This window comes from Camellia sinensis, chromosome 7 (assembly GCF_055761805.1).
Source record: "Camellia sinensis isolate YWXY chromosome 7, ASM5576180v1, whole genome shotgun sequence".
NCBI lineage: Eukaryota > Viridiplantae > Streptophyta > Magnoliopsida > Ericales > Theaceae > Camellia > Camellia sinensis.
The window spans coordinates 195,477,245-195,501,014 of record NC_138967.1 but is presented as its reverse complement, the minus strand read 5'-3'; the positions used below and the strand labels follow the sequence as shown (position 1 = coordinate 195,501,014).

The 23,770-nt window shown below is 34.2% G+C and overlaps 2 protein-coding genes across 3 annotated transcripts; both read right to left on the bottom strand.

Moving 5' to 3' along the window:
* Positions 1-709: 709 nt before the first annotated feature.
* POP2 (Pyridoxal phosphate (PLP)-dependent transferases superfamily protein) lies at positions 710-11,183 on the bottom strand. 2 transcript variants are annotated; one of them, XR_014336664.1, is made up of 20 exons: positions 10,857-11,183; positions 9,157-9,299; positions 8,889-8,973; positions 8,334-8,406; positions 6,836-6,933; positions 6,638-6,730; positions 4,745-4,818; positions 4,619-4,657; positions 4,421-4,509; positions 4,258-4,334; positions 4,088-4,162; positions 3,755-3,802; positions 3,569-3,652; positions 3,391-3,478; positions 3,211-3,289; positions 2,706-2,796; positions 2,528-2,606; positions 2,240-2,355; positions 1,447-1,570; positions 710-1,280 (listed from the first exon to the last, which is right to left on the bottom strand). XR_014336664.1 is itself a non-coding variant. In XM_028224297.2 (19 exons), the coding sequence occupies exons 1-19, from the start codon at positions 10,911-10,913 to the stop codon at positions 1,502-1,504; spliced, it is 1,557 nt and encodes a 518-aa protein (XP_028080098.1). In that variant the 5' UTR covers positions 10,914-11,183; the 3' UTR covers positions 1,375-1,501. The 2 variants fall into 2 exon arrangements, 1 of the variants encoding a protein (XP_028080098.1); XM_028224297.2 differs by lacking the exon at positions 710-1,280 and having other exon boundaries at positions 1,375-1,570.
* Positions 11,184-13,818: 2,635 nt separating this feature from the next.
* LOC114281741 (putative protein S-acyltransferase 19) lies at positions 13,819-23,540 on the bottom strand. Its single transcript, XM_028224298.2, has 9 exons — positions 22,964-23,540; positions 20,219-20,332; positions 19,102-19,497; positions 18,174-18,242; positions 17,999-18,070; positions 17,748-17,876; positions 17,559-17,639; positions 16,902-17,102; positions 13,819-15,354 (listed from the first exon to the last, which is right to left on the bottom strand). Exons 1-9 carry the CDS (start codon positions 23,006-23,008, stop codon positions 14,284-14,286), a joined length of 2,178 nt encoding a protein of 725 aa, XP_028080099.2. The 5' UTR covers positions 23,009-23,540; the 3' UTR covers positions 13,819-14,283.
* Between the last annotated feature and the right edge of the window lie 230 nt (positions 23,541-23,770).

Here is a 23,770-nt window from a genome sequence, read left to right as displayed (position 1 = left end):
TTTTGGGAATTATCTATTTTCAAATATTATTGCACATTAATAAAATAAATTATAATTATATTTATATTTATTAATATTTATAATGTCTATCACTTGGTAATTTTTTTTCCCATGACCCCACTAACAGGTTATTTTCCCTTTGTTTTTCTGCAACCGCCAATCACTGTTTAGGCCTTGCTTTTTTCTGTTTCTGTTTCTGTTTTTGTTTTCTTTGTCCTCTTTTTTATATTTTAATTTGAAAGCTTGTTTGATGAATTGTTTTTGCTTTCAAAAAAGTGGAAAAAAAAGGAAGAAACAAAAAAAAGTGTTTTCACTCTCTCCTCCCTCTGCTACTAGCTCCAGCCACCACCAGCCGCTAATGAGCCAATCGAGTTGTTGCATCAATTACACCCAATTTTCTTCTCAAGTTTCCTGAGGTTTCGTTAGCTTTTACTTTTTATTTCCTTTACTATTAAGCTCGAAGAAAACAAACCTAAATTTCACAGATCACTCTCCTCAGGAAGTAATATCCTTAACTAACATTGCAAATGAACCGAACTGTTCATAAGCAAACTCAGCTCGGCTCGTTAAGGACTCGACTAAACAAGCCGAGCTCGAACCCAAATAAGCTTGATTTGTCAAACTCGGCTCGTTTATCTTTATTTAAATTATATAATAAATATATTATTTATATATTAAATAATATATAAATAATAGTAAAGATACATTATTTATATATTAACTAATATTAATAATATTTTTTTATTTAAATAATATTAAAAAAATATTATCAAGTCGAGCCAAACTCGAATTTCATTAATATTAACGAGCTTAGCCAAGTTACTTATCGAGTCCAGCTCGAGCTCGATAAGTAAACGAGCCGAGCTCAAGCTCAACAAAGCTCAGTTCAGCTCGGCTCATTTGCAATCCTATCCTTGACTGCACTCTCCTCGGCTTTGTTGCCTAGACACTCATTTGAGCAATCTCTTCCAGTCCACTAGTGTTCAGATCAGGCATCTTTGTCTCTTCTTGTTCAGGATCTTCTAAAACCATCTGACTAAGCCCGGTGTACAACTCCTCCCTTTTGCCATTGTCATTACCAGTACTGACCCCAGCCCCTCAAATGTATTATGAATGATACCTTAAGATGGGTGTGTAAAGCTAAGCAAATTGCTTCAGCTCCAAAAACAGAGGATTGTGTTTGTGTCGGTTGTAAGAGATGTGAATAAATCTGTTCAAAAATAACATATTTTGACTTCCTCTATGGCATTCACATTGTATCTTCTACCGGTCAATCTCATCTGCAACGGCTCGAGCAAATAATGATCATTGTATCAGAATATGGAGTAAAAGTAGAAAAGGAAAAGGCATAAATGTTTAATACCCAAATCAACAGCACACAAAAAGTCAACTCAGTGATTTTATTTAGATAACACGTCTCACAAAGAGATTAAGAGTTTGCTTTACATCAAACCATCTCGTTTTTTTCGACATTATCATCCACAGCTATCAACTGCTACTTCTACTGCGCCTTGAGTTCTTGCACCCTCTCTTCAGTAGCCTTCAATGCTTTCCCATAGATGCTTATTAACTATAAAAAAAAAAAAAAAAAAAGTAATTTTCAAGATTTAATTAATAACATAGGTCCAAGATTCATTGACATTTGGCTGTTATTTCTTTTTCTTTTCATTTGTTTTTATGGAAGCCCAATGATTCATTTGCTAAAAGCCTACTAACTTTGAGATTGTAGGTTCAAACCCAAGGCAATCACTTTGTGTAAATTACACCGAAACTAGAATATGTGCCCAATCTATCCCTCCCAGGCCTCCATCAAATGGAGACACTAAAGGTATATTTTTATTTTTATTTTTATTTTCCATTTGTTTTGCTTTTGTTAGAGGGGTCAGGTTATATGTTCCCCTCTCTTGTATCTTTTTTCATTTTTAATAAAATTCCCCTCATGCCATCAAGGTTTCTCCAAAAAAAAAGCAGCTATCTGTTCCTAGCATTCTAAAGGAATCACTGAAACAGCGATGTTCTTTGACATCATAAACTGGTCTACATCACAAACCAAGATTTTCACAGCCATGCGAAGCAATTCTTCCAAAACCCAAGTCTGATAACCCACCCACAAACTTCTGAACTCTCAGGGATCAAGTTTCTAGTGAAACATAGGATCGTTTTTTTTTTTTAAAAAAAAATAAAAAAAATTATGCACATAAATGGAGGATATTTTATTTTCTTCTCAACAGAAACTTACCTCATCAAGTTGATCTGGTGTGATTATAAATGGAGGACACATCATAATATTATCACCAGAAACACGAACTAACATCCCATGCTTCTCACACTCTGCTCCAAAATATGCACCTATCCCTGAGTTACCAATAATCAAGCTCTGTTAGAAGAAGAAAAATATGATTTAAAAAATATATATATATTTAGGTGCCAAAAGCATTGATTCTCTACCTCAACCATTAAAAATTAGAGCAATTAAGTAAATAAATAAATTTTAAAAAAAGAAAACAAAACCAATAGTTAAACTAACCCCATTCAGGAGGAAATGATTCATTAGGTGACTTGTTATCTGTGAACTCTGTCCCGATAATCAAGCCAGTTCCACGTATCTGAAAAATTAAAAAAGCTAAACATAAGTAAGCATTTGGTAACCATATTTTCTCTTTATAGTACTGAAACATGAATAAATACTCAAGTTACAAAAATACCTCCCCTATGATGGGACTGTTGGAAAAGGCTTTTATACCATCTTGAAATTTTGGGGAAAGACTCTTTACTCGCTCAATAATATTTCTTTCCCTGCACACAATTAAAACTTATTATTTTCTCTCTACAGCTAACTTTTCTATGCCAAGCGAATGTTCTAGCATTGAGGACCTAAATTCTAGACCATCAAGCACAACATCCAAAAATATATCAGAATCAATCATGAACCAGCCTGTCATAGGCTCTATCAAACACAGCATATCTATATAGGGATGATTCAGATTCTTTGACCACATGGCATACTTATACTCAATACTTTCCCTGGAAGGGAGAAAGAAAAATAAACTCACCCAATAGAGTGAAATCAAATAGTCCAAATCATCCTCTTGCAATAATGTTTGAGTTCACAATTATGATTGGTCATGCTAGCTTGAAATCAATGTGGCCAGACAATGAAAATACTTCATATATTTATGATTCTTAGGAATTAAGGTGCAAGGAACATACTTGTAAATCTTGACAGTTTCCAATGCAACAGCACATGCCACCGGATGCCCAGAATAAGTAAATCCATGAGAAAAATTTCCTAATAAGAAAATGAATTCGGAAGATGCTCTAATATTAAATAACAAAAAGATAAATGAAAGGAGAATCGGGACAAATTGAAATTAAGGTACATGACGATACCAAGTTCGTTGCTTTGAGAATGTATGACATCTGAAACTTTGGGGCTCACAAGAACAGCTCCAATAGGCATATATGCAGAAGAAAGTGCCTGACAAACTCAATTTGAGGACAAAGGGTCAAAATCAAGTATCTTGCTGGCAAGCACTTTATGCCTGTATTGAATATAGTCTAATTCTACCTTTGCTAAAGAGACAAGGTCTGGTTTTATGTTGTATTTATCACAGCCAAACATTGTTCCAAGTCTCCCAAATGCGCAGATTACCTACGGCATAAATGTCAACAATGCAAGAGTCTTGCCTATGGATCAGAAACAAAAGAGTTCACTTGATAAAGTACTCAAGATGTGAAAGAATCTCCAAAGTACCTCATCCGCAATAAATAGAATGTCATATTTTTTCACTACAGCTTGAATCTGCATCATATACAGAAACAAATGCCAATTAGAGTCCCATATGCATTGTGTAATACAGAGAGAGAGAGAGAGAGAGAGAGAGAGAGAGCAGAATATAAAATAAGAAATCATATGCTGCATATTAAATGTGTTCCAACAACTTAATGTCATTGCAGAGTAGGGTTCCTGTTCATAACACAGGAGGAGGTTCTTCCACCTTCCAAAGAAGAGTTGTGAATATTGTAATTTCAATCATCTCGCTTCTCTAGCCACAAAACTTTTAAATTAAAAATATAAATAACAGACCTTCTCAAAATAAGTTGCAGGGGGAAGTATCACACCTCCTGCACCCATCACTGGCTCCGCAATGAATGCAGCAATCTGAAATGAACCACCATATGATGTCAGCAACACAAACCACCTTTTCTAGTTGTAAAATGATTTAAATCAGAAAATATTAATTTCGATCAGATTACCGTCTCTGGTCCCTCTTTGAGGATAAGATTCTCCAAATTATTTGCTAATCTGGTTGAGAATTCCTCCTCCGTCTCACCTGACACATGCATCCTTATGCTAATTATTTTTCTAGAATCACAAAACATGACAAAAAACCTCAAGACTAAGAAGGCTAAATCAAACCAGGAAGATGATAGCGCCAATAGTGAGGGCAGTCGGTGTGCAGCACAAATGGAGCAGGCAGATCAAATTTTTGATGCAGTGGAGTAAGGCTGTACAAAAATTAAAATAAAATAAAAATAATGGAATCAATGAGTCCCATAGAGAAGAAATGCAATTGATCTTTTTTATTATAATGTTAATTGTTAATAAGTATCCTACCCAGAAAGACTAGCTGCTATAAGCGTTGACCCATGGTAGCTGTCAAAACACAGAAACAACAATAAATTGCTTTGGAGTTATGCCTAGATAAAATGCAAAAAATACCAAATTGAGCAAGTGACTTACGCTTTTGATCGAGCAATAAACTTCTTCTTATTTGGCCTTCCAAGTGCATTGTTATAATACCAAACCAGCTTAACCTACAACCAAACAGAAAAATGGAATTTTCCCACTATCATTTCTGAAACCTTGGCAGTATGGATGTTACTCGTTTGAAGTCATCTCAATCGATATTAGGGTGGTTGCTCACTTCTGAAGTTTGGATTTAGCTTTCAATATTATTAAAATGGTAGTATGTTTATCGAAGCAGCTGTTGCATTTAGCTTATGACCTTCAAATACATAGTCATTAACTCCAATAACTTATTTTACTTACCCAAGAAAAAAGTAAGACTGTAACGTTTCTCCCTAAAAAAATTACATACCAAACAAAAATCATGAGTTAAGACTTGAGAGAAATCATCCTATGCAGTGCTTAGTGCTTTATCTTTTACACAGCCTCTCCCAGGCCTGGAGAAAGGAGAAGAGTTGTGGCAGGTTGACTACCAATGTAAAACATACAGTCACAACTTTATAATAATGGATTCATGCTAAGCATGCTGAAACAAGAATTGGGCAACCAGAACAAACATGACAACACAAAGAAGAGAAGCTCTTTCTTTTCTCAAATTTGTATAGTTGATATCTTGATTGGTTAGCTGCCCATGGTCTTTCCTTTCCCATAAAATCAGTATATTCATATTGTGGATGACTTTACTTGTGTTCAACTCCTCCCCTCTCTAAGCTTGCTTAAGGTATTAATTATGTATATCTATAATATGTAACTTTAACAAAACTAAAAATAGACAAACATAATGGGCAAGAGATACCCAAGGGTAGCCACTTTTCATAAAGATGGGGAGATTGAGGAGGTTGTGTCTAGAGTGGGATAGATGAATAGAAGAGTGCATAAGGTAGAATTTATATTAAGTTGAAGATATAAGATTGCTATAAGACATGCTATGATGTATGGAACCAAATATTAGGAAGTTCATAAAAATAAAATAAAAAATATTTAGGAAATGAATGTATCTGAAATGAGAATGTTGAGATGGATGAGTGGTGTTACAAGAAAAGAAAAAAAACAAGAAATCAATCCATAAGAAGAAATTAGAAGGGGTACCAATTGAAGATAAAAACAAGGGAAAGCCATTTGAGATGGTATGGTCATATGCATCATAGACTCATCAAGCCACCAATTAGGAACTTAGGAGGATGGATTTGATCTATGTGAAAGAAGATAAAAGAAATAGCCAAGGAGGACATGGATTGAAGCGACAACAAATTATACGATTACCTTAAATTAACAAAGTATATGACTTTGAATAGAATTAACTGGAGGAAATGGATCTATGGAGTTGACTGCAAGTAATTAGGACCATGGTTGTTAAAATTTGGATCCTATGTAGAATCTGGTGAGAGGGTCTTGTAGGCTGAATCAGGTTGAGAGACGTAAAACTCTAAATAAGATGAGAAAAATCACAGACAATGATGATGTATATTAAAATAAGGTGAAAAATTACCAGCCCAACGATCCTACCTGTGGTTCTACTGGTCCTACTTTTTATTTTGCTATAGTACCAATTTTAGATAGGTTGGGATCTAGATCGTAGGATCATACAATCCATATTGTAACTTTGATAACTACTAGGAAAAAGGCTTGTCGAGTTGAGTTACAATATCAGTTGAGAAAATTTTGTGAAATATTACCTGTCATAGTGTAATGAAATAAGAAGAAAAAAAGGAATTCTTAAATCCAGATCCCTTTCATTGGATTTACATCCCTCCATCTTACATGTCTCTCACATGGTAGTGCCCACTTGAGAGAGAGAAAGGGTTGTAGATCCATCATATAGGTATGTGGATTTAGCAGTCTCCAGAAAATAATAACAAAGCAACAGCATCCAAATAATAAGCAAACCTGTGTGTCATTGGCTTCCGATCCACTATTTGTGAAAAAGACTTTTGCCATTTTGGAAGCTGTAAATATTTCTAGAAGTTCCTTCGCAAGATCCTATGTGATTTGCAAAATAAATAAATAGATAATAGTGTAGTGATAATGGAACCCGAAGCCTAAAAATAATCATGTGAAATAAAAAAGGACATTCATCAATTATACCAGAGAGGGTTTTGTAGTACGATTCCAGAATGAGTGATAAAATGGCAAGGTCTTTAGTTGTGTAGTTGCAGCATCAACAAGACGGTGTTCATTTCCCCCTGAATGTTTCCAGAAGTACAGAAGCCATTGAAATTGAGAAGACACATCAAGTAATCCAAACACAAAGTCACATGAACTTCAATGGCATAGTGGAAGAATTGCATTTCCAGTTGTTGGATGTAATCAAATGTACATAACTTGTAAGTTGGAAAGCACACGAAGATGACTAAATTGTCAAAGTGTCCAATTTCATTAGATTTATTTGTGAATGAAAGTAATTTTAAATAGGCACTTATATCTTATGACAAGTCCATGTAGAAACAAAATGCATTAAGAGAATTTATCAGGAACTTTTCTACTGTGGAATTTTTTTTTCTTCACTGGATACATGAAAGTCCAAAATTAAGGTAATCAGATATCTAATACCAATACCCATGTCATCTCATCTCATATCCAGCAAGGTATTTGAAACATCTTGAACAGTCTAAGTAACAAGCAGATGATGGATAACCAAGCATGGACCAACATGTGGCCCTCATATTATTATCAAAAGGCAATGAGCAATTAATTGCCTGCAGCAGCTATGGAGTGCAGTATGCAATTCATTTGGTAATGACATGGCTATTTTACTTTATAATTTGCTAATTGTTGAAAAAATTCCCTGAAAACTTGTCTTCTTTCTTTCAGAAGTAAATAAGTTCCTTTCTGAGTTTGAAAATTTCTTTGAGATTACATTCCTAAGCAAATTTCTTTTTTTTGGTAAGCAATTTATTACCAAAAAAAGATAGATATACAACAAAGCTTAATACACAACCAAAAGAGTCAGAATATTTCCAATGAGAGACCACACAAAACCTAGCCTACAAAGAAATCCTCTCAACCCAAAAGGCTAAGTCAAAATCTCACAAGACACAAAGAAAATACATAAAAGGACACCATGTTCATCTAAATACATACAAAACCTTTAACCAACACCTCCTTGCTTTCGATTTTTTTTAATTTGTGTTCTTGCTAGAAGGTTTTTTGGGTTTTGGCATGACCTCTTCAGCTTACTTGGAAGGACTCCAATAACTTTCTCCACATCTAGCCTTAAATTATCAATTTTCTCAAGTTTCCTGTTAAGTTCATCTCTAGGAGACAGAGTTGTATACAATTGGACTGATATAACGACAGTTCTCTACATTTGGACTGATGTAATGACAGTTGTATTGTATACAACTTGGCCTGATAGCTTATTGTTATAGTGAAGGAACATCAACTATTAATTTAGAATATTCAGCATTAATGGAGTCGTACACTGTTAACATTAGTAGAATGTACTTCATATATTGGCATTCATATCTCCACAAAAATTAAAAATATATATTTAACATAAATGAAAGAAACATAAATTCTATGTTTAAAAGCCAATTAAATGGTTTGAGGGACGGGATGGGGAGTGGCATAGAGGATGGTTTACCTAAAGCTGTGCACCATAGACCAGCGAGAGAATCAAGATACTTCTTCCCATTTGTGTCATAGAGATAGCAACCCTACAGAAAATTGATAAATAAAAGTGAGTTATGTGTGCTCTACATGGCCAAAGAAAACAGCCTTCCAGATAGTAATACAAAAGAGGATGATACTAAACTATGCTACATGGACTCAGCAATCCGGTATGAGTATTCGCAGTGTCAGATTTGTGTCATTATATCCATGGACGCCAGGACAGGGCAAGATTTCATATTTTTTTTAAAGTTTCTTTACTAGAGAATGTGAGTTTCTTCTTGAAACACCATGAAAAATTAGAGGATCCAAGTGTCTAAATTGGATACGGGTGTTAGACACATATCCCAAACTTTACCCTTCTTATAGCCAGTGGACACGGCCCCGCAGGTATTTTGGGGAATAGGAGAATCCATGTAATATGCATATCCGTACGTACTAGAGTCCATGTAACATAGTGAGCTCCATATAAAAAAAATAAAGCGAGAGAAGGAGGGAGATTAAAGGGAAAATATAGAAAAATGTATACCTCAGACTTTTCTATTACTAGAGGATGCAAATCAGTAGTCTGCCACCCAGCAGTGAATGGTGCCAACATACTATGCCCCTTAAACCTAAGAATGAAAAATAGCTATAGTAACTGGCATGTACAATTATATTTGCATATGGGAACATGTACACTCACAAGCTTTCACAAAGAGTTGGAAAAGACAAAACTACTTATACCTACCACATATCAAATGCACAGGCATCCAAAAGTAGACAGAAAGAGATGAAAACAGGAAAACATTGCATACCCTTTATCATCCTTTAACTCAGTAGCTGAAATATCCTGTTGCACAGATGCTTCTGCACTATTCCATCTGGCCCACAAGGGAGCTCCAAGTATATGTTCCTGCAAACTTTTAGAAGCTGCAACATATTTTATGTACGAACTAGCCTGCAAAATTAGAAGTACAATATGCCTGATGAGAGGGGCAGCACTAAAGCATAGTACTTAAAACATTAAGGATTCATTTGGATGTTCCATCAAAATTGATTATTTCCATTATGAATTGCATCTCTCTTTATATACAATTTCAATAATGTGTATGGGACAATTATAGAATTGAGGCGTCCGAACAGTTTATATTGCAAACAAAATCTGACCAAAATTCACATAACTAAAAATGGATTGTATACATGACAGTTTCCATGTGCCAGAGTAGTAGCTTTCACTATGCAGCAGTGCATAATCATCGTTTAATGTCTAAGATGTGGCGGTGAAGGATGGCTCACTATACAGTATAGATTTGTTCTTATTTGAAAATGTCACAATCGTGTCATTCACAAAAGCACACATTAGAGCACATTAACAGTAGTACCTAACTTGGTTCTCAAGGACCAATCTTGATAAAAGCCCATTTGCACAACAACCTCAATAACTTTTAACAACACTGCTAATTAAAAAAAAATCCCTGTTAAAATTTGTGCACAGCAATGTAATTAACATGACCCATCTATTACAGCATTGAATTTTTGAATATTATATTATTGGATCATATGATTCCACCACGACACCTAGGTTGTGTTTAAATTCATGATTTGATAAAAAAATTTGTGGAGAGAAAAGGAAAGAGGAAGAGAAAATTGAATTAAATAGTAGCTAAATTTTTCACTTTTTCCTTTGCTTTTACCTGTCCCTCCCCACTCAAATCCTTGATCCAAACGAAGTCCAAAATAATTAAGGGGAAATTACTATTCAGCATAGATTTTGAAAAATTATTACACATTAATGAAAAAGTTTATGATTTTAATTATTAATTTTTATAATGTTCACCACCTTTTTGTAATTTTTTTTTTTTCCTAACACCAGTGAGGTGTAGTTTCCCCAATAATTAATGCCTTGAGATTTCTATAACTTCATTGACATTGATTCCAGAAATTGAATTGCTGAGCAACCCAAACCCTATCCTTATCACAAAGCATTTTAAAAACATCCACCCAACATTCTTCCTTACCAATAAAAAGTCAAACACGTATTAGGAGCTGTAGATATCAAGAAGAAAAAGAAAGAAAATAAATAAATAAATATATAAAGCTGTTCGATTTTGATCCATGAAAATTTTATGAGATGAAATTAGATTAAATTCGGATAATTAAACCCCCAAAATTAGGGGAAAATATATATATTGATAAATTTATAGAATATCATCAAATTCAGCAAAAAGTAATCAGCAAAAAGCTCAAACTTGATTATATATTTTGATAATTTTATAAGAATATCATCAAATTGAAGTTAGATAGTGAATTCGGATCCAATTCTTGCACAGCTTGAACGAAAATCAGTAAATTTAGAGAAGCAAATCATGAAAGAAAAGATTTACCGTATGAAATGTTCAATGATCCACAACATAACGAAGAAATTCATAGAATATAATACAGACAAACATATATACATAACAAATCTATGGATACGAGTGTGAGTTGAGAGTGTGTGTATGGATTCACTGAAAACCTGGGTTTGGATGAGGGTTCTTCGGATGACAGATCGAAGGAGATGATTGATGATCATCGTTTCTCTCTATTGTTCTTGTTTAGTCAGTGAAGTACTACTATCGATTGTGAATGTGATTGTGAATGTGAATATAAATAGAGATCAAAGCGTGCGGAGAAAAAATGGAAGAAAATGATTGTATTATTTTGGCAAAAAATCACTGCATTATTGTTATCCGGACAATGAGTACGTAACTGACTGGGATCCACGTGTCAAAGTCAAAGGGGCTGGATTCTCGATATGGACCGGAGAGGTGTTGTTTGGGTCACCACTCTGCTTCGATGATTTGAGTGGTTGATATTTTAAGTCTTTTTATATATATGATTTATAAAAAAAATTAAGTTGATTAAAATAATTATAGTGTCTTCATTTGATCATATTTATCTCTAAATTATTTTTTTTTTGATAATTATAACATGTTTACTTATCATATTTGTCTTTGAAAAAATAAACACTAAGGATTCGTTTGATATGTAGGTTGATTTTTTAATTTTTTAACTTTTTGACTATTTTAGCTTGGGTCTAAAAAATCTCATTTAAGATAGATTTTTTGGCTTTTTTTTACCTTTGTGAGAAAAAAAATAAAATGATTATGATTTGAATGTGATATTATCTTATTGATTTTTTAGCCTATTTTATCTTTTTGTAACTAAAATAACCAAAAAGTCAAATTTTTTGGCATACCAAACCAAGGTTGAGTGTGTTTTTAAAATTAACTATTTTTTTTTAAGACATACGAAATAAAATAAATATATTACAATTATCAGATTGATTTGATTTTTTTTTTTCAATGATATACACTAAAAGTTTTAAAAATAAACTATTCAGACTATTGAAATGAGACCTGTAATGAGTCCCATTAGTCCAAACAAATACCTCTTCGGTTCAAATTGGACTAGAGAGAATCTAGGCCCCCAATGAAATATGTCAAGAACAATGTTATATCTACTTGAATTTTTATTAACAACCTTGATTTTTTTTTTTTGACTAATCCCAACTCAACTTGCCAAACAGGGATTTATTGCTTAAATTAACAAAGATTTTGACTATAGTTCTTGAGGTCAAAATGTAAATCTTGGCGAGAGTATCATTTTGATCCATGTAGATTGCTTTTTGACAACATACATCTAAATATCATCCGATATTTAAATATAATTAATTTTTTAATAATCAATCATTTTTAACTTCTTATATTTTTAATAAGATTGTTAATACATATTATAGAAGAATATCAAATATTTATTACTTTCAAGAAGTTATTCACGGCTCCGAAGCACCGCCGCATAGTACCTCATTCCACTGTGATTGGTAAAAAATGTGATGTTCTAAAAATTATCACATAAATCCGAAAGATCATATGGCTACTTGTCTACTAATTGTATTGTTTATTATTCACCATTTTATTGCTTTTAGCTCCATAAGGGTGTCATACCTATGTAATATTGCATGGAATATTTTGATAATTTGTTTGGAACCACTCACATTTTTACATTTTTGTTGATGGAATAATAAAAGGTTGGCAATTGGTAATTGGGTGGTGACATGGCTACATAGTGGCCATGGAGCACCGAGTAATTTTCCTTCCTAAAATTACTTTTCAACTTCTACAAGTCTTCCAATTTCTCAGTTTTTTCTTTTTGTTCTTTTGTGTCCAATTCAACATTCTATCGTCACCAATGGTGGCAGAAGAAAAAGGCAAATCGAATTGGGAAGCAGCTATGGTGATCTTAGATACTTCCACTTCTTTGTAATTATTGAACTTCTTTTCTCTTTTCTTTGTAATTATTGGACTTCTTTTTATTTGTTATTATTTTTATTTATAATTGATGGAATTTTAATGTCCTCATCCGTTGAATAATAGTTATTACAATCCGTTTTGGAAATATAGTGAGAAAAAAAATATATTATAATTTCTAACTGAAAAGAAAATAAATGAGAAAAATTATAAACATAAGCAAACTCAATAAATAATTGTAAGTTCTACATTCTGTTTGCATAAACAATTAATGAAAGAGAGCAAATATTCTTTTATTTTCAATGCTTTATATTTAAATGAGCAATTTAAATAGTTTGAAAATTTTATAAACAACAATTTTCTTTTCTTTTTTCGCTTTTTTTAATTATTAAAATCTCACCAATTTAAGTGAGAAACAAAAAATGAATTTTAAATAATGTTTGTTCCAATTTTTTTGAAAACACTTTTCAAAAAATTCTATTTTCTTATTTTTCTGTATTTTTTTTTTTGTTTTTATAGAATTTTTTAAATATTCTAAATAATTTTTTTTTTAATTTTTAGATACACCTAATATAAATATACTTAAAAAATATAATTTTCAAGAAAAAAATCTTTACTAAATTCACTAAATATCAAAAATACAAAAATTCAATATATTTTTCATATTTTTGTATATTTATTAATTTTTTAAAATATTTTTTTCACAAATATTTTACTTTTTAAATACATACAAGTAAGATGTATCTAAAAAAGTAAAAAAAAAAAAATTATTTAAAATTTTAAAAATATTCACTAAAAATAAAAATAAAAAAAACACAAAAAATAAAAAATAAAAATTTTTAATTTTAATTTTAATTTTCAAAAAACTGAATTTAGAAAATTAAATCAAACACACTTTTTTTTCTCCATTTCTCAGCTCCTCAATCATCGTATCAAGAGATATAACTTTTGTTTCTCTTTTTCTTTTTTCTCCAAACTCTTCAATCCAACAAGACTATAAATTACTACTAATCAAAAAAGAAAAAATTTATAATCTTAATTAAAGAAAAAGAATAACTAAAAGAAAATTTGAAAAAGCCTCAGATTTAACCAGCAAACCTGTTAGCCATCTTCTCCAATCACCCTCCAGAGGAGTTTTTTTCTGAAATTTTCTCCCAAAAGAAAAAGAAATTCTCTCAACTAGAGCCATTAAATTCCGAAGTATCACGTAGTACTCTTAATAAATGAAGAACCGCAGAACATATTAAATGAGTAATTGTCTCTCAACTAGCTCTTACTTTTTACAATAAACATAATCAAGACAAAGTGCTTGAGCTTCTCACTAAGCCATATACCAAAGTCCCGATGCCGCTGAATCTCTTTGAAACTTTTTGATGAAGCTCAATCATGCAAAACCCTTCAATCTAGTTACCAACGTGTTAAATCAGAGAAATTTCTCAGAAACGAAACCGTTGCAACCTGGCAATTCGAATTCAGTGGGAATGTAGTGGCTTGTTTATGCTTTCAAGGTTCCAATCCAAGTTGTAAAAAGTAGTAGCTCCAAACAAAGGTTTGTTCTTCAGCTTCTGCAGCCTTCGGGTAGGTCATCAACCCCCCTCTAAAAAAGCGAGAAATTTCACAACATTAGTTCATTCGCATGTTTTGAGTTATGACCTATTTATTTTTCAAACCTGATGATCCAGCCGGAGGATTCAGCTCAAAAACCCCACTACTCCTAAGGGGGTTAGAGGTCGATTCCCGAGGCAAGTTTAGCACCACCCTATCTTGGCCCAGTCTCAACCCCGATTTCTCATTTCCCAAACGATCCCTAACCGGGACACTCAATAGTGGTCCCCCAAAGAAAATAGACTCCCCTGTGTACATCAGCTTCTCCGACTGCTCTAACGGAGCCTTGGCAACAGATGATGAGGGTTCTCGAGGCAGAACAACAGGCCTTCGATCAGAACTACTTATTTCAATATTAGGGTTTGATGCTATAGTCTGCCAGGATGGTCTGCCTCGTGCTTCTGAAGCTGATACAGGAACCGAAACATACCTTCCAGCTTCTTGATCCCAAACAACTGAAGTCCTTTTAATGTCTCTGAGGAGAGAAGTAGCCGGACCAGAGTGCAATAACGGATCACCAGCGCTACTCCGCCTTTGCACGATCTTTTCATCAAATCCGGCAGATATATGGGATATTGGGTTGCTGATAATGCTAGGGAAAGCTTCCCTTGAACTTTGGGTCGGACGGTCTTGAACAAAGCTAGGTTTTGAACCAGCCACCGCACTAAAATGGCTCAAACCATGAGCCTGAGGAAGGGGACTTAGGGTAACCGAGTCATGAACGTGACTTGGACTGCTGAAGCTACTAACGCTTTGAGTGCCGGTTTCATATTCATCTCGGCTACCTTGACTCGGACCAAAAGAGTTTCTCAAAGGAGAGAGTTTGAATTCATTCTTGGCGTCTTTGTTTCCACCCATGTCAGTGCTCACACTGCTTCTCACGCTCAAGTTGCCGCTAGAGCTCAATTCAGGATCTTGCATACGTTGATTGTCAACAGGTCGTAGTACAGATGAGGATGCCCTGGCTTTTGCTGCAGCTCTCACAGCCTCATTTGAATCCAACTTTGCAAGCTTCCAAGCACTGATCCGAACTGGCCTTTTAGGTAACTTGTTTCCAGCTGCATCAGGGTCAACTGTTGATGGGACCATTCCAGGATCCAAGTGAGGTACAACTTCTTCCTGAAACAGACAGATCCGAAATAAGATACAGTTATCCCTCGATCAAGTCTAATTTTTTTCCCGTGTCAGCACTACAATTTCAATAGCAAAAGGAAAAGACTGCAAAAAGCATGCAGTTCTTTTACCCATGGCTTGTGTTTGCTTGTTAATTCAGCATTCAGCAATAAAAATTTTAAGACCAACAAAATTATCAGGTGCGTGCAGAGGGAGTCTAGTTGGTAGCAACAAATACAGCAAGAATTTCATAATAACCAGGGGAAAAAAAAAATTTCCTCCATTCAAAAAAAAAAAAAAATATAGGGGAAAATAAAAAAATATTGATGGTAGTAAAATTCAGTCAAGGTAAGGCATGACGTATGAGGAAAATTAGCATGTAATTGCATCTTTTTTTTTTCTTTTTTTTTTTCCTTTTGGCAAGTGTATTTGCATCTCAAATTCTTGCGAATAAATTGGAAAATTCAAGGAGCTTTAGTCTTATACAGCAGAGTGTCCCGTATTAATTAAGATGGCGTGATATACATTGTTGAGAAATTTGCTTAATATACATTGTGGTGTTGGTTATGACTCATTGTAATGTTAGTTATGACATTATTTTGGTTCCAAAAGCTCAAACTTTTGTAACAATTGAAGTTCTACGACAATATCAAAGTTTTGGTTCTAAGACGTCCTAGGTTCAAGTCTCATATGCAATCATTATCCTGCTATTTTGTGTACTTTATTTCGTATGTGCTTGCACACCTTGTTCGGTTCTGTTTGTGTATTCATTTGTTAGCCTATCCAAGTACAATACAAGGTTACATGAAGAGGATGTTAACAAGGATTGATATACAATGTTGCCATTTTTTAACAACTTTTGGGACAATCGGTGAACTAACAATAACTATGATATAATTAGGATGTATAAAGGCAATAAACAATTGGGATAATTACAAATTGAACTTATTAAGCAAAATGCTGAAAACAAAATATGAAACAAATTTTCCAACAACCGCTCATCGTATTTTTCTTTTCTAAACTACCCATTAAATTATGAAGGCGGTCAGTGGTCAAGCTTTGCAACTTCAGTTGTGCATGCTTCATATGTCAAAAATCCCACCTCATAGACATGGACTGAACGATGGACAACTAAGAAGATTCAGACAAGTGACAGGACATGCAACATAATAATTTTCAAGAAATGAAAGACACGACATGCGGGGAACATGCACAAATACATCTGACATAAAACATATATAAATCCATTAAATCTACATTGTCTTTTCTTTTATCATTTTTTGTTCAAACAAATAATTAGTTTTGTTTCAAAGTTTGTCCAAGTCAAACAATTTAAAATAATAACATGATACATTTGCAAGTGTTTGATAACGTGTAGTAAGTGTCCAACGAGCCTCCATGTTCGAAACATGTTGGATACAGACATGAGACGCTACCTTCTTAGAAGTGCCTGTACTTCTTAGATGGACAATATGTTTTTTTCTCATGATCAAATGTTCCTGCTTCTGATTTTGTATTTCTATACATAAACATATACAACCAAAAATTTATACCTGATAATCAACAAACACCCTAGGAGGGGTGCACCACGCCCCCTTGTACTGCAGGCCCAGAGAACTTCCACCACTGAAGCCAGTTGTAGCAGACCCTGTTGGAGAATACAACACATTTCCCAATTCTTCATCTACGGACCCTCCTGCAGGTGCCTCACTCATGGCTCTCATTGCAACAACATATTCATAGGTTGTAATACCCTAATTCATGTAATGAAGTCATCAAAGAAAGAACCAAGAATTTTAAACAAAAAAATAAAAAACTCAAAAACATTCAGATAGATGTTATTTATGCATCTTTGTTTTTCTATAATTTTCTCCTGATCATGTTATTTATGCATCTTCGTTTTTCTATAATTTTCTCCTGATCATGTTATTTTTGCGCCATGCTCCATTTGGTATAACAAGTTGGACTTCACAGCCATCGAATCTAATCATAACAATATGATTACAAAGTTCTATCCAAGTCCACCATTTCTTAGTGACCAAATGGAGTGATATGACCCGATCAATTCGATTAGGCACTCGCCATCCATTTCATTGTTTAACTCTTTGACAACACAAAAAAGGAATATATTAAGAGAGATTGGATTTGGTTAGACAATGTGTGGTTGGTAAACAAGAAAAGCAAAGCATAGCCAAAGAGTCCACACTCACCTTTCTAATCAGTATCATATGGAAAAAGAAAAGTTCACCCAAGGGTACACATGCCAGCATCGAAACTGCCGTACAAACAGCCTGCACCAAATTAATTCAATCACTACCTTGAGAAGTCTGGGTAATTTCATACAAAGAATTATCAATTTTCAGCTTTGATTCAAAACATGCTTAAATTGAGATATATACCACAACAGTTGCAAATGGAGCAAGAGAGAAACCATGCCCTAGTCTATCAACTATATCAGCCTCCATGCTTTTCTTATGGACAAAGCACCGCACTAGAACAGCGATACCAACTCCAGCTTCAATAACAAGCTGAGAGAGAGAGAGAGAGAGAGAGAGAGAGAGAGAGAGAGAGAGAGAGAGAGAGAGAGAGAGAGATCATTATAGTAGTTCAAGAGATTTATTTCTAAAACTACAAGTAGTCCAAAACATACCCAAACGAGACTAGTGGCCATAAGAGAAATGAAAGTTAGGTAGTTTTTTCTCCCTACACAGTTGTTGAGCCACTGCAACAATCGAATATGATGCAATTAGTTTCCACGACAATATTACAAACATCTTAGCTAAGATCTGTTCTGCATATAGCACAAGGAACAGTCCAGAATATACCCGACAATGGTGATCAAATCCATCCACACATTTATCACAACTTCTACAGTGTTTGCTGAACTTGCGCACCTGCAGCATGAAATGCATCTAGTGTAAATTAAAAAGGCCAGGATAGACACCATCGATATATTTCGTTCACAGTGCATAAAGAGAATAGAAAAAGGGAGAAAATTTTATTCCAAGAGGAGAAGAAAGTAATTACGCAAGGAAAAGGAAGTTAAATTGATAACGGCTCGCCAATCTCTACTAATCAGAAATAATGGAATACCCTTAAAAGAAGATTCAATTGACACCTAAAAGGAAGATATATGACATCTTATCCCATGACCCCTCAAAATCTATCATTGAAAATCCTAGTATTCATTTCCAACCAATCTCCCAAAATATAGCAAATGTAACACAATTAGCAATCAAGTTTTTGTATTGGTACCATAAACCCCTATAATCATTCAAAAGCAAGTGTATGCAAAAGATTGATATGCAGCACAAAGACACAGACAAAGGAGTATAAACGTGGTTGAATCTCCTATGGGAAATCTTTCTACCCACATTCCTGTCATTTTGCAATTCACTTGGGTTAAGCTCCAGCTGGCAAAGATAACAAGCAAGGGTCATACGGGGAAGATAAGCAATCAAGCAGTTCTATGGTGACAGTGTGGATCCACAATGGAGTGATAATGATAAGGCTTTGAGGTGAAGCAGGTGAGAGGGTGAGGCCGTAGATGGATGCTGGCAATGCAGGTTATAGCCTTCAATGTCACAGTTGAGTGGAGGCAAAGTTGGTATTGATTAGATGCCATTATTACATTGATCATAAAGTTTGGTAAGGCGGTCTAAGTTGTTTCACTAAAGGCATATTCTTGAAATACAACTAAAGAGGCTTAAAGACTTCAAGTTTTATATATGGATGATCAAGAATAAAAAATACCTCAGCCTCGCACAATGTGCAGTACAAAGCATCTTCACCTGTGCCCTGTTGATCAGCAGCCTCATCTTGTTTGCGGCAATCTTCATGTACAAATGCTGCGCATAAAATTCCTCCAACAATATGACATGATGATCTTCCACTAGGGGGTTCCATCTGCATATCGATCCTCGTCTGTTCTTCTGAACCTTTCCTGACAGAGTTTACTCCTGTCATGGAACTTCTAGCCGATGATGGAGAAGAATGTGTTGCAGTGCCAAGTTCATTAAATTTTCTAGAGTTGGTCGAGAGCTCGAGCTTTGAATTGGGTTTATAACCAAAATCAAATTTAGACATAATTCCAGGATCTGCAGGGTTAATTGCAGTAGACCGAACATAAAGAATGAAAACAAGCAGTGCCTGCAATACCATAAGAAGAGGAACACCATCACATATGAAGGCTATGCATGTCAGGATAGAGCCGAGAGTTTGAGACCATGAGGTTACTCTATACTGTTCTTATATCTCTCTCTTGGACTACTATTCTTAAGGCTCACTAGTGGTATTTTATTATTATTATTACTGTAAATGTAATTTTTCTTATTTTTTTAATCTGGAGTTCTCTGGCTGTTGAGTGAAGTTGTATCATTCCAAAGGAGACATCCTAGTGGCCTATGGTCCTCCTATCTCCTTTCCAGACAGACCCAAATTTGAATCCAATTAGTTTCATGTCCTTTACATGTCATTACGATTTTCATAGCTCCTCCCTCCACCCCCAAAAAATAGTAATAATCATAATAATGAAGTTGTGTGAATATGATAGCAGTAGTTGGCACTATTAACATAATAACACAAAAGAAAGCACGAGATGAATGAGAATTGAACCGTCAAACTATTTCATGAAAAAGTATGTCATGATTAATTTCTCTTCGTTCTTTCTTCTTTTTTTTCCCCCCTTAAAAAAGGAAGCATGCTGAAAGGAATTATAAAACTTGTATAAATAGGTCTTGCTTTTCTTGTATAAAATAGATGGAATTCATAAGAACTAATTCCAAGATCAACTATTCATTTTCCAAATGCTATTGAAAAAATAAATGCTAAAAGCGCAAGCCCATAATTCAAATCAAATAAATCCACTTACCACCAGCGAATAAGTGCCAAACAAGGCATACTCCCAGATTTGGCCTCCAAGGAAAGGGGCAAAGAAAGCATAGAATGCGACAACCAACAAGCAAAATACGGTAATTGCAACAACCTACCAAAGAAAAAGAACAAATTTTAACAAATAATCATGCGCTAAAATGAAAACGCAAACACTTTCGAACATAAAATCGATAAGATGGCCAACTCCATTAGTGTAAAAAAATAACTCAAAATAGACACTTCAATAGATGTCGTTATCATGTCATTAGTGGGAGAGGGGGTAAAAACATGTTTATACATAAACCATGGACCTGAAATCAATGCAAAAGATAAACCGTAATCAAGTGATGTTAAAACCACCATGAGGCTATCTTTGTGACTATGGTAGTGCACAGAAAATAGTTTCTACAATATATCTTAATAAGTACTTAGGGAGATAAACAATTTCCGTTTATCAGTATAATAAGTTACTGCAGAAGCAGCTTTTATATCTAATCTAAACATGAAATGAATGCCCAGAGATAAGAATAATTTCCATCATCAACACAATAGAATTTCACAAAAGCCACGTCATAATTTCTTCATTCTAAGTTGAGTTTAGGCTATCATATTAAAACTCATAGAGAACCCCACATCACAATAACTTCGATTATAAAACAACTTGATCAAAAATAAATGCAAAGAAAAACACACAAAACAAACAAACAAGCAAACAAAAATCTTATTAGAATCATGTAGTTAATATTAGAGGCAGAAATGGTGGGTTTTGAATCAGTGATGACAAGAGGGGAAAAATTTTAAAAAAATTTTAAAAAAAAAGAAGGTAAATCTGAATTTCACATGAAGTATTATGTTATCGTGTTTAGGGTTAGTTTAAGTTTTATTCTGTGGAGTCTTTGTTAGCTCTAGAATATTCTAATTGGTCAAAATTCCTTAAGCTTATAGAAATATGGGAAGTCTATCATCTGTCAAAATTTTGTAATCTTATAGGAATATGAAAGTCTAGCACCTTACAATGTGAATTTGATATGAGAAATGGAGTTATTAGAATTTGATATTGTGTTTGTGTGAATATGCCCAACCCTTTTGAGGGTGAAGCATCTCTTTCCTTCTTTTCCTCTACTTGTTCTTCTTCTCCTTTTTTGCATGAATAGCCAAGTGCTATTCTCAAGGGTTTTTTTTTCTTTTTTTTTTTTTTTTTTTTGTCAACATCAAAATTCAAAAAAGGCAAAACATAAACATCAAGCTCTACACATCCACAATATTATTAAAATATATATATTTAAAGGATCTGGATTTGTTTACTTTAGTCATTAGTTAATAAGTATTGTAAAACTAGGGTCACAATGTACTTCGTTCCTACAAATGAAGAGAATCCACCAAGCCCACAAAATTATCCATGTTAGGTATAACCTTCCCTAGAATCTAACTATACCAACAAAAAGAACCTCTCAAGCCTTTAAAAGGGTTGTTCAACTCCTCAAAAGGTCTTCCTATTACACTCTCTTCAAATGAGCCACATCAAACGTAATGGAGCTAATCACAAAAGGCCCTCCTCCTCTGCTTCCCCACTCTGCCTCCACACAAACTAAACAAAACACCGACAACATCTTTACGGCAAACCCAATCCAACCCAAATAAAACCAAAATCAAACCCCATAAATCCCTAGGTGAATGAGCAGGTGATCAACAAAAACAAATACCATGCACCCACATAAATCTTTGGTAAAAAAAATGATTTAAATCCCTCGATATTGCCTCATGACCGATTGTTATATGGAGGTCTACCAGTGCGTAGACTGGTTAGCAAACAGTGGACTTGACAAACGATATCAGTTCACCATCTTCTGAGGACCATCCTTGAGGACCGTGTCAATCTACAATCCCCCTCACAGCAAAAAAGAGGGGGGGTACGACAATGAACACGTGGAAAGAATCTAAAATGCTACACAAAACACAATGCATTAATCTCATTTCCATGACACAGCCAATAAGACAAGCACGTTCAGAGCAGTATTAGAGCAAAAAATAATGCTGAAACAATGTAAACTAACCGCATGCAGCAACAGTGATCTATTGGGCAACTTAACAGACATCCATGAACAAGAACTCAACTGTAAAATTTGATAATAAGTAGGCAAAAGGACACAAAAGAACATTATGGAATATGGAGACAAATCACTGATAGAAAGCAAACAAAAACAAGCAAGATCTTTCAAGCGTGCAAGGAGAACCTCTAAATATTTTCATGATTTCAGAAAGCATAATCATATTTACATACACACACACATATACAACCAAAGAAGTTCGAAAAAGAAGATGTGCACACTACATTTAGTACAAAGTGTACCCATTTGAGCTGAAACATGTTCAGATATGAAAAGTTAGAATAACTAAATCAAACATACAACTTCAAAGACCACACAACATCCAATCATTCTCTTGGAATTTGAGCATAATTTATCAAGTAAAAAAGCCCAAATTTAAAGTCATCAATACAAACTAACTAATATCACGTTGTAATTTGTAAGAAAGCACCACGCAGCAAGTAATTTTGACCATGTGAATTCAACAACTACTTCAGTACTCACCCACAATGTGAAACTCAAAATCCACAAAGAAAACAGGGAACCTTTCCCCATTTCTACCATCAAAAAACAACTACCCACATTAAGAAATTACTTAACTGAGCAAAAACCCTAATCAGAATTTTTTACACAAATGAAGAGAGAGTGAACCAAACCTGAAAGGTGTGAGCTGGCAGTTGCCATCCATGTCTCCTCACCATAACTCCCTAACTATATATTGCAGCACCAGAAAATCAATTTAAAAAAAAAAAAAAAAGGGAAAGTTCTAGTTCTAGCCCTACCCAATTCAGGGCTAAATTACCCACTAAAGAAAACCAAACCCTAATCTACTCTCAGCCTGAGACACACAAAGAGATAGAGAGAGAGAGAGAGGGAGAGAGAGACAGAGAGAGAATAGCTTCCTATGTTCCAAAAAAATTTAAAAATTTAAAAGAAAATGTGAGGCACAAATTCTTTGTGGATGGTGCCTGTAGAGGCCAGTACAGTGGGAATGAAAAAAATAAAATAAAATAAGAAGAAGAAAGAAAAATAGTTTCAAAAGCTATGGAAGTTTGCTACTGATGGGGAGAGAGAGAGAGAGAGACAGAGAGAGAGATGGGAACTAGACAGTGGGGTGTTTGACGAAGGAAGGAACAAAACACAATTTGACAAAGACGGCAAAGCGTTGAGTGTTTTAGAGAGAGAAAGTGGAGAGAGAGAGGGTTGACGCACAGACTCACGCGGTGTGTGGGTGAGGGTGTAGGTACAGGCGCAAGCACTTTTTATTTTTTATTTTTTATTTTTAAATTTTATTAGATTAAAATAAATAAACAAATCTTTTTATAAAAAAAAAAAGACAAAACAAAACAAAAAACAAATAAAACAAATAAAGCATATTGGCTCCATTTGGGAAGCAAGTTTGGACTAAAATAGTTACATGGAATAAAATTAATTATTTTAATTAAATATGATAAAATATTACA

Bases quoted from the DNA above. Each gene is read 5' to 3' on its own strand.
- POP2 (XM_028224297.2), bottom strand. From the start codon at position 10,913: ATGATCATCAATCATCTCCTTCGATCTGTCATCCGAAGAACCCTCATC. The intron at 2,607-2,705 runs GTATTTTTGTAA...TTAATTTTTCAG, and splicing joins ACAGTCCCATCATAGGGGAG to ATACGTGGAACTGGCTTGAT. The intron at 2,356-2,527 runs GTTAGTTTAACT...TTGGTAACTCAG, and splicing joins ATCATTTCCTCCTGAATGGG to GGATAGGTGCATATTTTGGA.
- LOC114281741 (XM_028224298.2), bottom strand. From the start codon at position 23,008: ATGGTGAGGAGACATGGATGGCAACTGCCAGCTCACACCTTTCAG. The intron at 17,103-17,558 runs GTGAGTGTGGAC...TACATGAATTAG, and splicing joins ATATGATACTGATTAGAAAG to GGTATTACAACCTATGAATA. The intron at 15,355-16,901 runs GTATAAATTTTT...TGTCTGTTTCAG, and splicing joins GGGTGTTTGTTGATTATCAG to GAAGAAGTTGTACCTCACTT.